The 21417-nt window shown below is 36.8% G+C and overlaps 1 protein-coding gene and 1 long non-coding RNA gene across 4 annotated transcripts; one reads left to right on the top strand and one right to left on the bottom strand.

The window, feature by feature from the left end:
- Positions 1-10456: 10456 nt before the first annotated feature.
- Positions 10457-19946, bottom strand: LOC127972672 (myelin-associated glycoprotein). Of its 3 annotated transcripts, XM_052576356.1 has the most exons (11): positions 19811-19946; positions 18839-18917; positions 18290-18658; positions 17398-17694; positions 17059-17316; positions 16558-16818; positions 15367-15675; positions 15188-15287; positions 14096-14198; positions 13025-13078; positions 10457-12704 (listed from the first exon to the last, which is right to left on the bottom strand). In XM_052576356.1, exons 2-11 carry the CDS (start codon positions 18885-18887, stop codon positions 12543-12545), a joined length of 1962 nt encoding a protein of 653 aa, XP_052432316.1. In that variant the 5' UTR covers positions 18888-18917; positions 19811-19946; the 3' UTR covers positions 10457-12542. The 3 variants fall into 3 exon arrangements, with proteins under 3 accessions (XP_052432316.1, XP_052432317.1, XP_052432318.1); XM_052576357.1 differs by lacking the exon at positions 13025-13078; XM_052576358.1 differs by lacking the exons at positions 13025-13078; positions 14096-14198.
- LOC127972673 (uncharacterized) lies at positions 16098-19936 on the top strand. The gene is made up of 3 exons (XR_008157134.1): positions 16098-16375; positions 19473-19634; positions 19804-19936. It is a non-coding gene; the product is annotated as an uncharacterized LOC127972673 (long non-coding RNA).
- Positions 19947-21417: the final 1471 nt, after the last annotated feature.

Below are 21417 nucleotides of genomic sequence, written 5' to 3'. Positions count from 1 at the left end.
ATTTTTAGTCCATTAATATGTTTACATTTATGCATTTGGCAGACACTTTTATCCAAAGTAACTTACATTGCATTTCAAGGTACACATTTACAATTTAATCAATTTTTGCTAGCGCCGACGCTCTACTGTTTGAGCTACAGGAAAGCCATCTTTTGTATAATCAAGTAAACTATATTCAGAGATTTTATTAAGTTAATAAAGTTAAATATTACTGTAATATTTACTAAGCCACAGAATTATTTAGAGGGTTAAGGGTTGAGTGTGAGGGTTAATGCAATGCATATTTTTTTCAAGTAGTGCAATTAAACAAGCTTTTTTGTTTCAAAACCATTAGTCATTTTACTTAAATATTAAACATGTTTATAAAGAAATTGGTTGAAATAATGCAGACCTCAATAAAAGCCTACACTGATAAAAACAACTTGTAGGATTTACTTGATAAAATCATTGTAACAATTTGCACTCAATTTTTCTTAGTAAATTTTACTGCTGTAATATCAAGTACAACTTACTTGCCAGTATCAAGTGAAATTTACTTAACTCTAAATGTAACATTTGTGAAGACATTAAGTAAATGTTACTTAATTATATTTAACTTAGCAGGTTCTATTTATTAAAAGTAATTAAGTAAATTTAATTTTAAAATGTGAAAATATCAAGTAAATTTTATAAATCTGTTATATTTACTGTTATGAATTAATTAAGTAGATTTTAGACTGTCCATTTAACATTTTGAATTACTTAGTTTAATGAATTTTTATTACTCACTATTATTATGTAACTGTTACATAATTTGTTTCAGTGTTACCAAATAAATGTAGTTATTTTCTCTGCATCAAATACTTTTCTCACAAATCACAAATAAATTCAGTAAAGTTTAACAGTTTATTATGTCAACATTCACATATTCACATCAACTGATAAGTAGTTAAGGTACATTCAGTAACCTCTCGGATCATTTACAATAAGAATTAACTAACAATTTCCCCTAAAGAAAAGGAAAATCCATTTTACTCCATCCAACACATATCTGGGATTATATTTTCTCAAATAGGTGAAGGGATAGTTCACACAAAAATCTAAATTTATGTAATTAATAACTCACCCTCATGTCGTTCCAAACAAGTCCAAACCGTTTATCTTCGGAACACAGTTTAAGATATTTTAGATTTAGTCCGAGAGCTCTCAGTCCCTCCATTGAAACTGTGTGTACAGTATACTGTCCATGTCCAGAAAGGTAAGAAAAACATCATCAAAGTAGTCCATGTGACATCAGAGGGTCAGTTAGAATATTTTGAAGCATCGAAAATAGATTTTGGTCCAAAAATAGCAAAAACTACGACTTTATTCAGCATTGTCTTCTCTTTGTGATATCCGGTTCGTGAACGAATCATTCAATGTAACTGGATCTTTTTGAACCAGTTCACCAAATCGAACTGAATCGTTTTAAACGGTTCGCGTCTCCAAAATGCATTAATTCACAAATGACTTAAGCTGTTAACTTTTTTAATGTGGCTGACACTCCCTCTGAGTCCGAATAAACCAATATCCCGGAGTAATTCATTTACTCAAACAGTAAACTGACTGAACTGCTGTGAAGAGAGAACTGAAGATGAACACCAAGCCAAGCCAGATAACAAACAGAAGACTGACTCATCAGTTAACAGCTTAAGTCATTTGATTTCATTTGGATTAATGTGTATTGGAAATGCGAACCATTTCAAACGATTCAGTTCGATTTGGTGAACTGGTTCAAAAAGATCCAGTTACATCGAATTGATTCGTTCGCGAACCGGATATCACAAACTGCTTTGTTTTGAACTCTCTCAAAACAGACACGGAAGAGAAGACAATGATGAATAAAGTCGTAGTCTGAGAGCGGACTAAATCTAAAATATTTTAAACTGTGTTCTGAAGATAAATGGAGGTCTTACAGGTTTGGAACAACATGAGGGTAAGTTATTAATGACCTAATTTAGATTTTTGGGTGAACTAACCCTTTAATGCAATAACAACATTCAAACCGACACTAAGTGCTCTTTATGCTCTTAAAACCGTAACACATTAAAACATTTCAAGAAGTAAAAATTTGTCAAGAGTCTACCAACAGCTTTGATTGTACAGCATGTACCATGTTGATAGCATTTAAGAGAGCAACTTCAACTATAAAGATTGTACTTTTGGGGACATCTTAACACCATCCAGGTCCAGGAAATGTTTCTGGAACACCTCAAAGGTGTAGCAGTGTTGGGGTGTATGCCAGGTTGAGGGCATAAATAAGCCCCATCAGCAGTGTGCAAGCTTTAGCAGTACTGCCGCATGATGGACACATCGACTGGATCCTCTTGATCAGCACCATGGATGACCAGTATCTTAAGGGTGTGTTCAGCGGCATCACTACAAGTGTCCTCCTGCATACAGTTTATAAAAAAGAAAGAACGCAATTCTATTAAGACACAAATACAAAAGAGATTCATTATCAATGCAGAACGAACATGCTCGCTAAAAATTACTTAACATAACTCACATTGTTAAATTCAGTATAATGTGTTTTACCTTGAGTCAACATAAGTAAAAAAGTTAGTAGAACATTGCGCAAGGCAGATGCAATTCACAGATTGTACCCATAAAGTGAATGTTGTGCGAAACCATACATTGTGTGGATCTGCACCTTTACAGTGCCAGGAAACCCTTTTTAATATCCAGACTACGTTTAAGTTGTGACTGCACATAATTTGGAACATTGCTGAGTGGAACATCTTCATGTTTGTGTCTTACTTTTTCACTTGCGCTTAAAAATGATTTTTATGACAAAAAAAAAAAAAATCATGCTTTACCAGGCAATCTTCACAAAGCTCTTCTTCTTTCTCACTGAGGTACAGGATAAGGCTGCGGATTTCACGTCTGCTTTGGTACTGTGAACAGATTGATAATGTGTCAATACTGTGTGAATTACAAGCAGGAGGAGCTGTTCTGCATATATACCTGCATGCAGTTTGTCTTGTGTGCAGTATTCTGCAGATTTTAACAAATTAAATTTAAGTTTTTAAAAATAAAATTATATATACATATATATATATATATATATATATATACATATATATATATATATATATATATATATATATATATATATATATATATATGTGTGTGTGTGTGTGTGTGTGTGTATATATATATATATATATATTCCAATCCATTACAGTTTTATTACCTGTCAAAAACATGCATTTACTTATCTATTTGTCACATTTTTATATATTTTGTTAGACATTTTTTGAAAAGATTCCCTGGTGTGTAAGTTTGAGAAATAAGAGCAGCAATATTATAGTATTATTACAAATATTTCTACTTGCCTGTATGAGAATGTTGCCGTGTCAGACCAGATAGATATCGCAACGCACTCCTGTACTGTTCTTTTACCTGTTGAGAGAAACTAATTGTGTCATTGAGATCTCATTTACATTTTGTTTTAATTCCTTTTAATACAGCATTGAACTTGTTACGAGTTTGTGCCTGAAAATGAATTGGCATGGCAACGAGGCGGAGACGCTTGCCGCCCATTGCGTTCAAAGATAACGGTTCTTGCTTCATCTCCTAGACTGAGATACACATGGATGAAGCTACTGATGCTAACCTCCCTCTCTTAAGCCGTGAAAGGCTGTGGTCTAACGTTAGGATTTAAAAACATTACATTTTATTTTCATTAAGAAGATGAACGTACCTTCATACCGCTAGCTTATTAAAATAAAATGACTGAATTCATACAAGCACTTGCTGCTACACATCAATGTTTAACGTAATTAGTAGCGAAGTTCACCTGCCATCTGGTAACGTTACTGCATTTTTCCAAACGTTCCTTCTTTGATGCAGACTTTGATAAGCTACTTGATGCGAAATGTTCAGTGGATTTAAAACGACTAACGTTAACGTTAGACACTTTTAAATAAGGCTAACATTAGATAGGACACACACAGGCAGTCAGCACGTTAATGTTACGTTACATCGATTTCCTTACATAACGCATGACAGTTTGAATTTAATCACGGCCAGCTAACATTAAATTACTCTGAAGTTAACCAGACTGGGTGACTTTTTCTACAAGAACGCGGCTAACTACATTTAGTTTTGACTAACTATCAGTCTCAACTTTATAGAAGTGGATAATGGCGGCGCTTAGCTAACGTTAACCTTATTGTGATTAAAACTTACGTTCAGATAATTTTGAACCGTAACGTCTATGCAATAATCAAACCATGAAAATGAACACATAGTTGTTTTCACAAAACTAAAGTAGAAAAGTCAAAACTTACCAAAGATAAGTCAGCCAAAAGTGACCACCCAAACCAAACCGACCGTCTCTGCCACTGCCAGAAGGATCTTGTTTAAAAAAAAGAAAAGAAAAAAAAAAAGCGCGCGGATTCAAACGCACTTAGCTTTTCAGATTAACATTTACTTAGTATTTTTAGGTGAATGTGCTGTGACCATAAAACATTAAATAATACTTGTAAATATATAATACACTTTACTCTTTCTTCTCAGTTATGTTATTACATGAATAAATAGTGTAATTTTTACTTAAGATATTATAGTTCCAACTTAATCTTGATTTTACAATGTATAAATTACATTAATTAATGTAATAGATTTTACCACACCACAAAGTCATTATTTTCAGTGTATAGCATTGATTTACAGCATAGAAGCTCGCAGTTGGTCTCTTTTCGTTTTTCTTCTAGGTTTATTGTTAAAAATAAATGTCCCTATGTAGAAAATTAACCTGTCCTCTTGTTAAGAAGAATGCTGTTAATTTTTGCAACTCCTCCCCCTAGTAAATTTTGTTTGAGATTTTACCTATCATATGGTCCAACAGAATGTTTGCTTCTTCAGGTGCTACTTGTTTTGTGTATTTGTCACTTTCTTGTAACATTCAGTTTTGAATGTTAGCTCTAACCAGTTATCTTTAAAATTTGCCTGTAGGGTTCAGCTGATCTACCCGTCTTCGTACAAGCAGAGTTGGCAGAGGAGGTCATAAAAATCTACATCCTTCGAAACAATAATGGGGCAGTCAGCGATGTAATCTTGGGAATCTCAGCAGAGCCTGCTGCCATCTTTCAGGAGTCACATTGGATTTGAGATATCCCAAGACCCACAAATACAGGTCCTTCTCCCAAAATTAGCATATTGTGATAAAGTTCATTATTTTCCATAATGTAATGATAAAAATTAAACTTTCATATATTTTAGATTCATTGCACACCAACTGAAATATTTCAGGTCTTTTATTGTTTTAATACTGATGATTTTGGCATACAGCTCATGAAAACCATAAATTCCTATCTCAAAAAATTAGCTTATTTCATCTGACCAATAAAAGAAAAGTGTTTTTAATACAAAAAAGTCAACCTTCAAATAATTATGTTCAGTTATGCACTCAATACTTGGTGGGGAATCCTTTTGCAGAAATGACTGCTTCAATGCGGCGTGGCATGGAGGCAATCAGCCTGTGGCACTGCTGAGGTGTTATGGAGGCCCAGGATGCTTCAATAGCGGCCTTAAGCTCATCCAGAGTGTTGGGTCTTGCGTCTCTCAACTTCCTCTTCACGATATCCCACAGATTCTCTATGGGGTTCAGATCAGGAGAGTTGGTAGGCCAATTGAGCACAGTAATACCATGGTCAGTAAACCATTTACCAGTGGTTTTGGCACTGTGAGCAGGTGCCAGGTCGTGCTGAAAAACGAAATCTTCATCTCCATAAAGCTTTTCAGCAGATGGAAGCATGAAGTGCTCCAAAATCTCCTGATAGCTAGCTGCATTGACCCTGCCCTTGATAAAACACAGTGGACCAACACCAGCAGCTGACATGGCACCCCAGACCATCACTGACTGTGGGTACTTGACACTGGACATCAGGCATTTTGGCATTTCCTTCTCCCCAGTCTTCCTCCAGACTCTGGCACCTTGATTTCCGAATGACATGTAAAATTTGCTTTCATCCGAAAAAAGTACTTTGGACCACTGAGCAACAGTCCAGTGCTGCTTCTCTGTAGCCCATTTCCTGCACACGCCTGTGCACGGTGGCTCTGGATGTTTCTACTCCAGACTCAGTCCACTGCTTCTGCAGGTCCCCCAAGGTCTGGAATCGGTCCTTCTCCACAATCTTCCTCAGGGTCCGGTCACCTCTTCTCGTTGTGAAGCGTTTTTTGCAACACTTTTTCCTTCCCACAGACTTCCCACTGAGGTGCCTTGATACAGCACTCTGGGAACAGCCTATTCGTTCAGAAATTTATTTCTGTGTCTTACCCTCTCGCTTGAGGGTGTCAATGATGGCCTTCTGGACAGCAGTCAGGTCGGTAGTCTTACCCATGATTGCGGTTTTGAGTAATGAACCAGGCTGGGAGTTTTTAAAAGCCTCAGGAATCTTTTGCAGGTGTTTAGAGTTAATTAGTTGATTCAGATGATTAGGTTAATAGCTCGTTTAGAGAACCTTTTCATGATATGCTAATTTTTTGAGATTTTTGGGTTTTCATGAGCTGTATGCCAAAATCATCTGTTTTAAAACAATAAAAGACCTGAAATATTTGGTTGGTGTGTTAGTTGGTGTGCAATGAATCTAGAATATATGAAAGTTACATTTTTATCATTACATTACGGAAAATAATGAACTTCATCACAATATGCTAATATTTTGAGAAGGACCCTGTACTCACTTGAGTTGTTCCAAAAACTGTTTCTTGAGCTGGATCCTCCAAAACTCTGTTAATGTTCAGAGGTTAAAAAATTATCTTCTTGCATAGTAGTGGTTCATGGTCATCCCACAGAATGGGTATTCCTGATGGAAGTGTTTCTGTTATCTGATTAATTCTGTTGAAGGGATAGTTCACCCAAAAAGATGATGTTGTCATAATTTACTCTCCCTCAATTTGTCCCAAACCTGTACGAGTTTCTTTCTTCTGTTGAACACAAAAGATATTTTAAGTGAAGTGACGTGACATTCAGCCAAGTATTAAAGAGTGTTGGTTAACGCAGTTAAAGGTTGCCATTGACTTTGCATAGTATACTTTTCTTTTTTTTTCTTTTTTTTCCTATCATGGAAGTCAGTGGCAACTTTCAACTATCTGTTAACCAACATTCATTAAAATATATTTTGTGTTCAACAGAAGAAAGAAATTCGTACAGATTTGGGACAACCCGGGGGGGCGAGTACATTATGACAACATCATCTTTTTGGGTGAACTATCCCTTTAATATTGATGTAAGTGTTGCTTTTATATTTTTTTATGGTTTAATGTTGAGTGTGACTGCAAATGGCTGGTATGCACCAGGAACAAAGATGTCATTTCTCTTACGGCTGTCATATTTTACATGTAATCTACTTGAATACTAAGATGGATGAAATGTTTCATAAGGTTTAATCATTTCCCTTATGGCTACTTTACAGTTTTTAATTTTTGCAATCTACTGGAATATTAAAATGGATACAATGTTTCAAAGGTTGATTTTAGACTTTGTCTTACGTTTAATTGACAAATAAATTTTCAATAAAAAATGTGTTTCTTTCTTTATTTGGTTTTATTATATTAATTATAAAGGGTAAATGGTGTAAAAAAAAAAAAAAAAAAGTGAATGCAGCATTTTGATAATTTATAGTCCAATATTAAGTTAAATTCACTTTTACATGTAGTAAACGTAGCACATTTTTTTTTGGTAAAATTTCATCCAATATTTCAATTATATCTACTCAATATTCTTTGTTTATTTTACATAGAATTACAGTTGTGGTGTTTTATAATTTTGATTATATTCAATTAATTTTATTTCTCATATAAAGTAATTCAGTTACTCAGATTTACTTAATTTTTTCACTTACAATTACTCAATTTAAACAGTATATTTCATTGATTTCACAGCTTTAAAATTTACTCAATTTTTTTGAGTGTAAAAATGTTTCACCAAAAAAATTGAGTAAATAATAGTTAAACTTTTTACAGTGTACTTACTGTCATATTCGTGCTACAGTATTAACAAACCTGGTTTCCAGTGATTGTTTCTGTTTCAGCACATTAGTCGAAGATGTTGCAAATGCTGTTCATCTTGACTGTCATTATGATGACAAACAGTGAGCTTTCATGTGAGTTCTGACTTTGGTCTTATTTCTTGATTATTCCATTTGAATTGTTTTTCCAACAAATTCTTCTCACATTTCTCATCCTAAAAGCTACTAAAACACATATTTGTATTATGAAGGTAATTTAATGTCAAATAGATTTGCATATGCAGGGAAGGAGTTGTGGAAGTGTACATAAAACTGTAAGCGTAAATTAAATTTTCATGCACAAGATAAGCTTTGTAAAGGTGTTAATTGCATCAACTGCGTAGAACCAGTCTGTGTGAAAAAAAAAAAAAACGTACTGTTGCAAATGTCTAAATGACATGTTGTGGGGGCAAAAATGACGTGGGGGCAAAAAGTTCCCGAAACAAACCGATATGTACAGCTCCGTCTTTCTCTGAGCTTATAATTTTGGCACGATTCTCTCACTAACAGAGGTTTGCAAGTGTGAGGGACTCAGGGAGAGGGCGGGTCCACCACCTTCTTGTAGCCAATCACATGAGGCTCTCACTGACTCTCCATTTACTCTTATCTGATTGGTCTGATCTCATGACAATAAGCACTACCGGGGCAGTGAAATCATCCGATTTCAGTAATCGTCTTGTTAACTCAGGTGGGAATGTTGACGAGCACAAGGCTGGAGATCATTATGTCAGGCTGATTGGGTTAGAATGGCAGACTTGACATGTTAAAAGGAGGGTGATGCTTGAAATCATTTTTCTTCCATTAACCATGGTGACCTGCAAAGAAACACGTGCAGCCATCTTTGCTTTGCATAAAAATGGCTTCACAGGCAAGGATTTTGTGGCTACTAAGATTGCACCTAAATCAACAATTTATAGGATCATCAAGAACTTCAAGGAAAGAGGTTCAGTTCTTGTAAAGAAGGCTTCAGGGTGTCCCAAAAAATTTCAGCAATCGCCAGGATCGTCTCCTAAAGAGAATTCAGCTGCGGGATCGGAGTGCCATCAGTGCAGAGCTTGCTCAGGAATGGCAGCAGGCAGGTGTGAGCGCATCTGCACGCACAGTGAGGCCAAGACTTTTGGAAGATGGCCTGGTGTCAAGACGGTCAGCAAAGAAGCCACTTCTCTCCAAAAAAAACATCAGGCACAGATTGATCTTCTGCAGAAAGTATAGTGAATGGACTGCTGAGGACTGGGGCAAAGTCATATTCTCCGATGAAGCCCTTTTTCGATTGTTTGGGGCATCTAGGTGAGCGCTACCATCAGTCCTGTGTCATGCCAACAGTAAAGCATCCTGGCACCATTCATGTGTGGGGTTGCTTCTCATCCAAGGACTCACTCACAATTATTCCCAAAAACACAGCCATGAAAAAAGAATGGTACCAAAACACCCTCCAACAGCAACTTCTTTCAACAACAGTTTGCTGAAGAACAATGCATTTTCCAGCAAGATGGAGCACCGTGCCATAAGGCAAAAGTAATAACTAAGTGGCTTGGGGACCGGAATGTTGAAATTTTGGGTCCATGGTCTGGAAACCGCCCAGATCTTAATCCCATTGAGAACTTGTGGTCACTTATCAAGAGGCAGGTGGACAAACAAAAACCCACTAATTCTGAAAACTCCAAGAAGTGATTATGAAAGAATGGGTTGCTATCAGTCAGGATTTGGCCCAGAAGTTGATTGAGAGCATGCCCAGTCGAATTGCAGAGGTCCTGAAAAAGAAGGGCCAACACTGCAAATACTGACTCTTTGCATAAATGTCATGTAATTGTCGAACGTATGAAGTGCTTGTAATTATATTTCAGTACATCACAGAAACAACTGAAACAAAGATCTAAAAGCAGTTTAGCAGCAAACTTTTTGGAAACTAATATTTATGTAATTCTCAAAACTTTTGGCCACGACTGTATATACAAACAATCAACATAATTAATGAGCGATTAGGCTATGTCTGGGAAAATAAATCAACATAGTCTGGCACAGAAAAACCAGTGCATAACTTTAATAATCCGGTGAAACTTTTTTGACTGTTGACTTAACATGTTTTAATGTCTGTAATAATTTCACCACCAACAATAACACATCTTACATAATATTCTAGTTTTTATGACCTAAAATTTATTGACAATTTTTTTACATAACTTTGACTGGATTCGTCTAAAAGAAAAAAGTCATATAGACCAAGGATGCCTTAATGATGAGTAAATCATGGGCTAATTTTCATTTTTGGTTTTACTAACACTTTAACTTAGAGGGATCCGTCAACATGCATTATAATGGACACAGATTATTTTTATGAAAATGTTTTTTCTTTATTCAAAAAAAAAATTCTGGAAAAGCAGTTTCTTCAAGAAAATGTACGAATAAAGCGAATAAACCTGTTTATCATTTTGTTTACTTTATTTGTTGTTTCACTTTTAAAGAAGGCTGGAGACTTTTATTAAACAAAAAGAAAGCAAGCAAAGAACATCATGTAAATTATTATTTAAATAATGTTTGGAGGTTTTCTGGTTTGCATTATGTTGTCAATAAGGAAACAACATTACTTTGTTCATTATTATTGCCATCACACATTCAGATACATACAAATATACTTTACAACACTCAAAATGAAAAATTAGCTTTGACCTACAAATGCGCCCCCAAATCTGTTTGCTTACAAATAAATATCTGAGTATATATCTTCCAACATGGACTGTCTGTGTTGCACATATAATGTCATTTTGCGTGTTACTTCCTGCTAAATATACACCATTGTTGCACAATGTATGTTCTCGTTGTGTGGTCAAAGGTTCACAACACAGAACTGTGTATCATGCAGAGTATTTACATATGTTGGTATCCTACCAAGGTGCCTTGAATGCTTAATAAATGTAAGATGCAATTAATTTAATATAATAATGTCTCATTAATCTGTTAGTCAAATTGCATTTCAAAGGCTAATTGCATATACTGACCATCTAACAAACATCTATCGTCACAACCTTACCAGAGGATTACATGATTACATTAAAACATTACATTTATTCCAAGCATCTTAGGCAAAGTGATACCCTCCTATATGTTCCAAATGGCAATTATTTCTAAATCAGTTTCAAAGGATGAGCTACAACAATACAATATTTAATATGAATTTCTGTTTATATCAAATCAGCTAAACCATATTAGATTGCAGAGTTTTACCAGGGCAGGGATGACCATCAGGCATTATCATATACTACATCGGATTGACCGAATTATTATCAGGGTGATTTAAATGTATTTGAAACATATTTAAAACAAATATATGTCTGAATAAAAGGGTACAAAGTAGTTGGGACAAACAAAATCCAGCAACCTTTCAATAAACCAGTTTTGAATTCAGTTACTGGCCTGTTTCAATTTACAAATACAAATAAATGAAGATAAAGTATAAATTTAAAGTAAAAAAAAAAAAAAAAACCAGTATCGACTTATAGGTACAGCTCACCTAAAAATTAACACTCACCCTCATTTTCTTCCAAACCCATAAGGAACAAATGATCACTAAAAAGAACAAAAACATCATAACTGCACCATAAAAGTAGTCTGTACAACTCAGTATTTAAAATTTTGAGTCTGGAATTAAAACAAAATCGCATCGCATTCAGATGTTTTTCCATTACTAATGTCAACATGGCTTTAGAACTCTAGGAATACTGAACACCGTGAAGTTTTTTGTGGTACTAAATAAAGATTCTTGCTATACGCAGGATTTGTTCAGTGACTTGAAATTTTTTAGGTGAACTATTCCTTTAACAATCAATTCTGGGCATGTGATAAAAGTATCAGCGGATGAATATTGAAATGTGCATTTAGACTGGTACACTTCGAAAAAGACTGAAACAACCGCTGTATTTAAGAGAGTGTTAGTCCTTCCAGACAAACCCAGAGATGGGATAGTGCTTATACATTATGTCGAGGCACACATAGCGCCTCGTTCCCTGATGCTTCGACTTACAGCGGACACAGTGAGAAGGACCACTAGTGACTGAGACTCACCTGCAAACCATACCATTTCCCGCAAGCTTGCTTCAAACTATAAGCTCCACTGTAACACTTGGGGGGAAAAAAACGTCCTTTTGGAAAGTTTTGTCTTTTAAGTCAGGAGATTACTACAGATACTCTCATATCTGATTGAGAGACAAAATATCTGTTATGGTTACAGTCAAGAATGGGTATAAATAACCAAAAACATAGATAAATACATAAAGAAACTCTATTGTACAGTATATTTGACTTATATTGGATAATATGATTCCCAGAATCTCAGAGCCTAAGAGAATGCAATCTAAAACAACCTGTGACACATTGTCTGCTAACTGTTCGAGACAGCTGTCCCCTGAAAAGGCCACATGTAACATGGGTGAAATGGGAAATCTGTGGAATTATTAGGCCCTAGTGGCCACTGTGTCCTGTTTGGCCGAGGCATCAGGGAAGAATCGCGGTTCATTTGGCCTTAATTTCAGTGTAGTCGCTGCCGTCACCATCAGCCCTCCTGAAGCCTCCCTCCCGGTGTCGTCCATGAAGAAACTCTAGTGCGGCGTAATTCAGCTCTTGCCTCTCCATGTCTGCCATTGGGCCAACAGATTGGTAATCACTGTCGTCTCCCTGTAAAAATCATTTAGGGAAATATTTAAGCACAATATTTGGAGGCAGAGCAGGAAAACTTTGGTCATGTCAAATACAAGTCCTTAACAAGACATTAAAAAGCACTGTTAGCAATTAGCCTCTAAACAGAATGAGTTAGCCAGCGCATGAACTATTAGCTTCCAGGCAGCAGTGAACAGCATTGTTAAAACAGAAATAAATCTAAATCATTTTTGTAGTAACTGAATATTTTCTCAATTTTTTTTGCTTTTCTTGTCTAGTGCTTGTTTATTTCACCTCCACCCATTTGTTTACATGCTCATCTTAAATTTCAGCCTTACCGTGCCTTCCTCTAGGATGGAGTTAAACTTTGAGCCCAGGAGCTCAGTCTTAAGCTATGTTAGGGGAAGAAAAAGAGACAAAGAATGCATAGAAAGCAATGAAAGAGGAGAGAATAGTGGTCAGGAAATGCTCTAAGCATAGGCCTACACTGGAACCCTCAGTTGTGACGTACCATCCACACTTAGCTTTGTGACAGTGCCTATATTCAAAATAGCATATGGAATATATATCCAGTTTGTTTTGCCATAGACTATGCAGATCACAGATCATACTGTATCCTACAATGCACAATGTTTCACTTGGCCTTCCATTTCTAGTGTAACTATTAGTTTTCAGCCAACTCTTTATTAATTAATGGTTTGATTTGACTTCTAAGACATTTATCCACAAAATTTGATAAAGAATTGAAAATAACATCCCATTTACAAGATGATAATTGGATATTCCCCGGATGCAACATGATGAGGTCAGGTCACAACAATGTAGCATAAAGTTGAGAAATAGTGCCTTGCTTGCACTTACTATTTTAATTTTTTTAATTTTAGCATATAGTGTATAATGTGCAATATTAAGTGAGTAGTGAGCTAGCATACCATTCTGATGGTAGCAGACGTTTCCATCTTTAAAGGGTTAGTTCACTCAAAAATAAGAATTCTGTCATTAATTTACTCCCCCTCATGTCTTTCCAAATCCTTAAGACCAAGATGAACAAAGGTCTTACGATTTTGGAATGACATGAGATTGTGTGATTTATGACAGAATTTTCATTTTTGGGTGAACTATCCCTTTAAATCATTATCTAAAAATTCAGTAGAGTATGTAGGAATAATAGATGATTAATTTCAATATGTGGTTCCTGATTGTTTTAATACTAAAGCTAAGTGTGGAAAGCTAATTACAACTAGAGAAGTGCCAGTATATAATATAATTTGCCACAAATATGCATGAAAAAGAACACATATTGTTGATTATTTTATTATACGGTGTGCACATTTTTATTTTGTATTATCACTGTGTGTGCAAGTACTGTATACGGTGTAGGTGATCTATTCATTATTGTAATATCTCACCACTTTTTTCCTGAGACTCTGTTTGTCCTTCTTGACTGCGCTGTAGAACATTGAGGGATTCTCCACTTTAGATCCCACGTCCTGCCCAGGGTTACCATTCTCTCTGGGGGGTGGAGTCAGAGAATCAAACTCTGTCTCGCACTCAACCATACTGTAAACTAACTGGTTTACGGCAACACTTTAAAGGGATAGTTGAACCAAAAATCAAACTCCTGTCATTAAAATAACTCATCCTCATGGCGTTGCAAAACAGTATGACTTACTTTCTTCAGTGGAACCCAAACCAAGACATTTTACAGAATGTTTTAGCTGCTCTTTTCCATACAATTCTTTGAGTCTGAGCTGCTCTTTTCAATCTAATGAATGAAGACTGGGGTCAATCGATTTCAATGAACATTGGTCACAAGACTTGAAAAACCAATTAATATCTTCATCATTTTTTTTTTTTTTTTTTACATTTTTATGCAATACCTTTTTATATCTTTCAGTGGTTTACAGACCTTGTTCTTTTACATTGTATGGAAAAGAACTGCTTAGACATTCAGCAACATATTTTTGCTTGTGTTCCTTCAGAAGAAAAAAAAAACATATGGTGAGCAAAATACAGAATTTAAATTTTTAGGTCAACTATTCCCTTTAAGCCTGGGCATCCATTTTAACACAAGGGGATCATTGCAACCCCTTAAATAAAATTGTGGCATTGTGCCACAGTGTCAAGTTTTGGGTTGTTTCGTTTTGATTTCCAATGGGACATTTTATTTTGTCTTGCAAAATTAGATAGGAGCAGGGTGTTTGCTGCAGAGCTCAGTGGATTTGCGGCTGGAAAGCAATGGCATGGGGCAATTGAACCTGCAATAGATTTGTTAGTCTGCAGTTTCATGCACAATGTGGCATGTTTACCATCCTACTAAGCAATCAAATTGGATCATCTGTGAGTGGGTTATGGTTTGAAAACCAAATGCCAAAAAAAAAAAAAAAAAACTGAACATGGATGACTAGGCTTGGGTGTTTTGATACCTACAAACCCCAGTCCCAACCCACAAACTCCACCTAAATGTTCTTCTCCCAGTCTTTCTGGTGAAGGATACTCACTTTTTATTATTCTGACCCACGTATCTCACAGCTGCGATGATGAAGGCGATGACTGCCACACCTCCGATAGTCCCCACTATGACAGCCATCATGAACTTCTCTGAAAAAATGTGTAAAGTTCATTGATGATGCATCAAAGTTAACAGATGAAAATGTGGTTTCAGTAAAGGTCTACTTACTCTCCTGCTGCAGTTCCAAACGGATGGACTCGGAGCCGTATATGTTGCTGATGCCGCAGTGAACATGGACACCAGTATCACCATTGTTCCCCCTTTCACCCTTGTCCTGAAGCTTGATGATCCCAGTGGACGTGTACCCGTCTGAGTATGTGCGGTAGTTAAACAGGCTGTTGGAGTTGTTGATGGTGATGTTGAGGTCAGGCAGGTAGAATTCTATCACAGGCTCAGGGTTTCCCGATGCAATGCACACACACTGAACGCCCTCACGGACTATAGTGCACTTAGAGTCGTCAAGGAGGATGGGGGCAACTGGGAAAATTAAGCAGAAATAGTCAAAAAGCATATCTATCAATGTTGTCACACTGCTACAACTCAAGTCAGTCGCATGACACTCTAATCCATCTCATGTCCAAGACCATTTTTTGAGGAGCGTCTGAACCTGGACTTGGACCCTTCAGTCATAGAAAATAGGGTCTTGGACATTAGACGGACTGAAGTCCCAGTCTGGATTTGAGTACTGCAACATTGTCATCTCTAACTTCAACTATTCTACATTCATCTATCCAATAGGTGTCAAATTGAGTTCCTGGAGGGCCACTGTCCTGCAGAGTTTAAACACCTGAACCAGCTAATCAAGACCTTCAAGATCACTAGAATCTCCTAGGCAGGTGTCTGCAGGTTTGACAAATGTGATCTGTACTAATCTTGCCATCCTTAAGGGATAGTTCACCCCAAAATTCTTTCATTAATTACAGACTCATTCCTGTGGTGCTGAATGAGGTTATTTTTGTTTTCTGTGCACAAAAAACGTGTTTCCGTATCTTTGTAAAATTAAAGTTGAACTACAGCTATCACATGTACTTTTTTAATCAGTGTCCTTCTAGGCCTTGACCTTTGTAGTTGTGCAGCTTTCTATACAGTGCCAAAAAGCTCTCGGATTTCATCAAAAATATCTTAGTTTGTGTTATTAAGACGAACTAAGGTCTTAAGGGTTTGGAACAATTTGAGGGTGAGTAATTAATGACAAAATTGAAATGTTTGTGTAAACCATCCCTTTAAGGCTTCACACAGGTTGAACACAAGCCAAAACCAACTTTGCTTTGGAGAAAACATCTCCATTTACTGTTCCTATCCATAATCATGGTCTACTGGCTCAGTTTCTTAACTTTTCAGTCTTTTCCAGTGACTTACATTCTACCGTAATGTTAAATGAGTTGCTGGCCCGTCCGTGTTCATTCTCCGCTAGACAGTGGTAGACTCCGTGAGCCTGCGGTGTGATCTCGTGCAGCTCAAGAATGGATCTCTCTTCTGCTGTAATGGTGCCCACCAGTTCCCCATCCTTCAGCCAGGTCAACGTGGGCATTGGGTTTCCTTTGCTGATGCACTGTAGGGAAACTGAAGATCCTTCCAGCAACGTTAGAGATTCATTTATCCATGGCTCCCGTGGAGGATCTTCCAGTTTGAGAGGAAATAAAGAAGAATGAGGAAATGAAGAATGTCCAGATGGATAATGGAATTTTAGCACGTCACTTATGCTAACATACAATGTATTTACACAACACTGAATCAAAAAATGCTAAAACTATTGCCAGTGGCTGCTTCCAAAAACACTCCCACTCCCTGAAGTATAGCTTACAGTAGCGTTAAATGGTTAATGCTGCAATACAAAAGAGAACATGAAGTTTTACTTACAATTTACTGCCAGATACATGGATGTGTTCATGCTGCCATAGCCATTGTCACCAACGCAGGTATAGACACCTTCCACCTCTGGGGTCAGGTTATCCAAAGACAGTGAAGAGTTTGACGCAACTTCTGAAATCAGCTCTTGGTCTCCAAAATACCAGGTTATTGTGGGGGCTGGATTACTGTCCACATCACAGTGCAGGACCACCGAGCTTCCCTCCATTACCTCTTGAGACACATTTACCCACACAGTTCGAGGAGCATCTACAGATACGAGGATAAGTCAGTACATATTGTCTCTGTGATTAACATGCAGTCATAAAATAGTGATTTGGTGGAACTCACACTTGATGTCCAGTGAAATGAGGCGTTCGTAGACGAAGGTGTTGTTTTCGTAGTGCACCCGGCAGCCCAGCCGCTGGCCATTGTGCATGGGTTTGGGTGTGAAGGTGAGGGTGCTGGACAGTACCGCGGTGTTGCTGTCCTCAACATTGTCAGGGGTGAAAACAGGGTCAGGCAGGTAGTCTGTGTATATCCAGTGGATCTGTGGACTCATGTCTGGACAATTGTCTGGGACATAACAGGTCAAGTCCAGGCTTTGGTCACTAACAATCTCCTCTGGAACATCGATATTGGGCTGATCTAGAGAAGGAAGAGATATTTAAAGTCAAATTTTTCTCAATTTCTAATATGCATTTTTGGTTTTAATTAGCATTTTTCATCAAGCAAAATAGCTATTTATTCATTGTGTTTAACAAATTAGCATTCAGGTCTGGCTCCATTCTTCTACAGAATACCTCCTTTCCACAATCCAAAGTCCCGCCCTACATATTAAATATGCTGTTTGATCCAGAAATACATCTTACTATGAAAGTAAATCGATTGTGGTTGAAATGTTGACTTCAAATGCTAGACCAAATGCGTTTCATGTTGACTTCAAATGCTAGCCCATCAATGTTTTAGTAACCACACTGCAAACTTAGAATTATTTTCTTTTTCTTATTCTTACTCGATTACTCACCCTCCTTTCATTATAAACCTTTACGAATTTCTTTCTTCTGTGGAACACAAAATTTTTCACATTATCTTATTTTAAGTTTCACAGATGAAAGAAAATCATAAAGTTTTAGAATAAGGTGAGGGTAAGCAAATGTTGAAAAAAAAAACAATTTGTTTGGATTTTAAATATTATTAATTGGAGACAAATCAAAATCGAATAATTAAAAAATGGCCTTACCCAACACCTGTAGGTGTGAGAAGTCAGGATAAGTGTAGATGTTTGCACCACCCAGGTCTGCCCTGAAGTAATACCTCCCAGAATGTTCCACGCCAACATTATTTATCAGCAGAGTGCAGTTTTTTTGCATTAAGTCACCAAGGAGCTTGGTCCGTCCACTGTAACTTTCATGAACAATATCTGTGCGTGACTTATACACCACTGGGGGGAAAAGCTGGGGGTAGGGGTGGCCGAAATACCAGATCCCATGGATCCCTCTGTAAGGCCTGATGCCAGAGGGGTATGTGAATGAACAGGGTATAACCACACAGGAGTTTGTCATGGCTGAAATTTCTTTGGGCATCCACACATTCCACTGAGCACTTACATCTGTTCAGAGAAAGTGAAAAGTGAGCAGGTAATTTAGTTAATAAAATAAAACCATTGTATTACCATGTCTCTTGGATGAGTACTATAGTGACACCGTGTTTTTGAACATGCACCATAGTATCTCAGCAGCATTAACCAAAGGATCCACAGAAACAGCATATTCGTTTCAGAAGTTGTTACCTTTCAGAATAAGCAGCAGAGGCAACAGCAGCAGCTCCAAGCCCTTCATGGTCTCAGTTTAACTCTGGACCATAGACCTCTGTTACAAAATCAACACATGCATCAGCAAAACAAACAGACTCTACTAACACAGTTGCACTTCTCAAGAAATGGGGAGAAAAGGAGTGTCGGTTCATGATATGACATGAGCCTTGTGTAAAAGTTGTTTTGCCTGTATATACTATATGCTTTGATCTGTAGTGTTTTTTCTTACACAAAGTTCACATGATTTAACTTGTTTGGACATATTTCACCCCAGAAAATGTATGTGTGTGTATATATATATATATATATATATATATATATATATATAATTATTATTATTATTTTTTTTAAGTTTATTCTAGGACTAAAATTATAAATAATCATTGTGCTTCCTTAAAATGTATGCTTATTTAAATCAAGAAAATTAGAAAATTTCTTTTTTTATATTATAGTTATGAGACTTTACGAACAATGATAAAAAAAATGGAAATACGCAGATACATCTATGCAGAATTACAATAATGAGAATTAAAAAAAAAAAAAAACTATGGTACAACAACTGTTTAGGCAAAACATTAATTTTCTTTTCTTTTTTTTAATTTTATTTTAGGGTGAAAAGTGACCTGGACATGTTTCTGAAGGACTCACCCTATTCTATGACATAAATATTAGAAAACAGAGGTGGAGCTTGGGTGGTGGATTATTGACAAAATAATTGTTACAGAAGTCCAGTACTGTAAGTCCCCCCTTGTGTTGTGATCATCAGAAGAAGGTAAACAGGTTTATTTTAGTACTCCATGATGTTTTTCATTAAGAGAGAGAGTTCTAATCTATCTTATATCTATATATTTTGATAAATGTCTTGTGCTGCTTCTCATATATATTATGAATTATCTAATAGTTTTGGACACTTCTAAAATGTCTATTTGTATTTGTTTTAGTGAATACCTTGAACTGCTGGCAGAGTGTGCTGAACCACAACCAACTTGAATTCCCTCTCCCACGGTGAACAATGCAGTTCTTCCCTCACAAACAAGGGGGCGTTCTCTCACAACACATCAACTCAGCTTCTCTTCTGATTTGTCTTAAAACAACAGAGAAATTACATCAGTATCAAGAAGCAACATTAGCTCTCTTAAACCACACAGACAAACTTTCTCAGACAGACTCACACACACAGTGTTTAGGAGAAGAGAATTGCTCCTTATGAGTGTACGACGTCAACCCTTGCGTGTTTGGCGCGCATACAGAAAGCACTGTTCATAGCACATTCATCCACGCTCACACAGCGTCACCCAGCTGCCTCTGTTGACTTTATTCGCGCGCTTGTCAGTGGTGTGTGTGCGCGCTTTATAAACGCGCGCGCATATCCCCTGAAGACTTCAGAGCAGACGGGGACTACAGATGGTGGCTGATAAATGGATTGTTTTTGAAATCTCCAAGATTATTATATTAGAAAGATTCCCCTGATAGTTCACGAGTTTGACGCAGTTATTGAACCAATTAATTTTACGAGATGACAGAGGACTGGCAATGCAACTTATAGGTATCCTACACTTTAAGGTCTTAATATATAAAAACGGTCCAGTTTGCCCCCCACACAACTGTAATTTATTTACTTTTAGTTTAATTTATTTACCGCTAGGCAACCAGTTTATTAAAAGTAAATTAATCCATAATAGGCCTGAATAATAATCAAGATTAATCACCATTATGGTGATTTAAAACAAAAACAACAACTTACTAACAATAAGCATCCCAATATCTAATGCAATACAATTTTTACAGCATTTTTTTGTTTTTGTTTGTTATGGCAGAAACAAATCTTACAACCAGGCTTCATTTTCTGTATGTAAAATATATTGTTCTTTTTTTCAGAAATATTTCACAAAAACACACACACACACGAAACAGTATTTTCTTATAATGACTGTTGAATGCTATCAATCCTGGCAATATTTTACAGTGCACATTGCAACAATTGAAGCCTTCCGAAAATGGCTCATTAAACAAACATCCCAAGCAGCATTTTTATTCTTGTTAATCATAACCGAATAATTATAATGACACCAGCTGTTCCAAAAAGACAGAACTAATTTATATGCCCATCACACAAGATCTAAGAGGCAGCAAACTGCTGTTGCTTGGAACTGAAACCCCTGGCAGCACGTGTTTAAAAGAATGAAGCAATTCCCAATCCAAACAAACAGACCATTCATGATCCACAAACAAGCCTTGAACCATCCAGGACACTTGCCTCATACCAGATCCCACTCTTGGGCTCTCCTGAAGGGGAAGGACTGGTCTCTCGGCTCCTGGCTCTGGTTCCTCAAAGTCCTCCTGTTCTTCGTCCTTCCTCAGAGGTGCAGGAATGGGGCAAAATGACAAAGTGGGAGGGAGACAGAGATAGACAGATAGAGAGAGAAGAGGATGGAGACTTTTAGCTATAAGCTGGACAAATGTGTGCCGTGGGCAGCCTTGAATATGCAGACATTTCCCTCAGTGCATTCTTCTTCTCTAGCCCACATCGTGCATTCCTCTCCATGACATCCCTC

This window comes from Carassius gibelio, chromosome B15 (assembly GCF_023724105.1).
Source record: "Carassius gibelio isolate Cgi1373 ecotype wild population from Czech Republic chromosome B15, carGib1.2-hapl.c, whole genome shotgun sequence".
Classification (NCBI taxonomy): domain Eukaryota; kingdom Metazoa; phylum Chordata; class Actinopteri; order Cypriniformes; family Cyprinidae; genus Carassius; species Carassius gibelio.
Note: the sequence above shows the minus strand (reverse complement) of the source record. Positions and strands in the feature narration are given on the sequence as shown.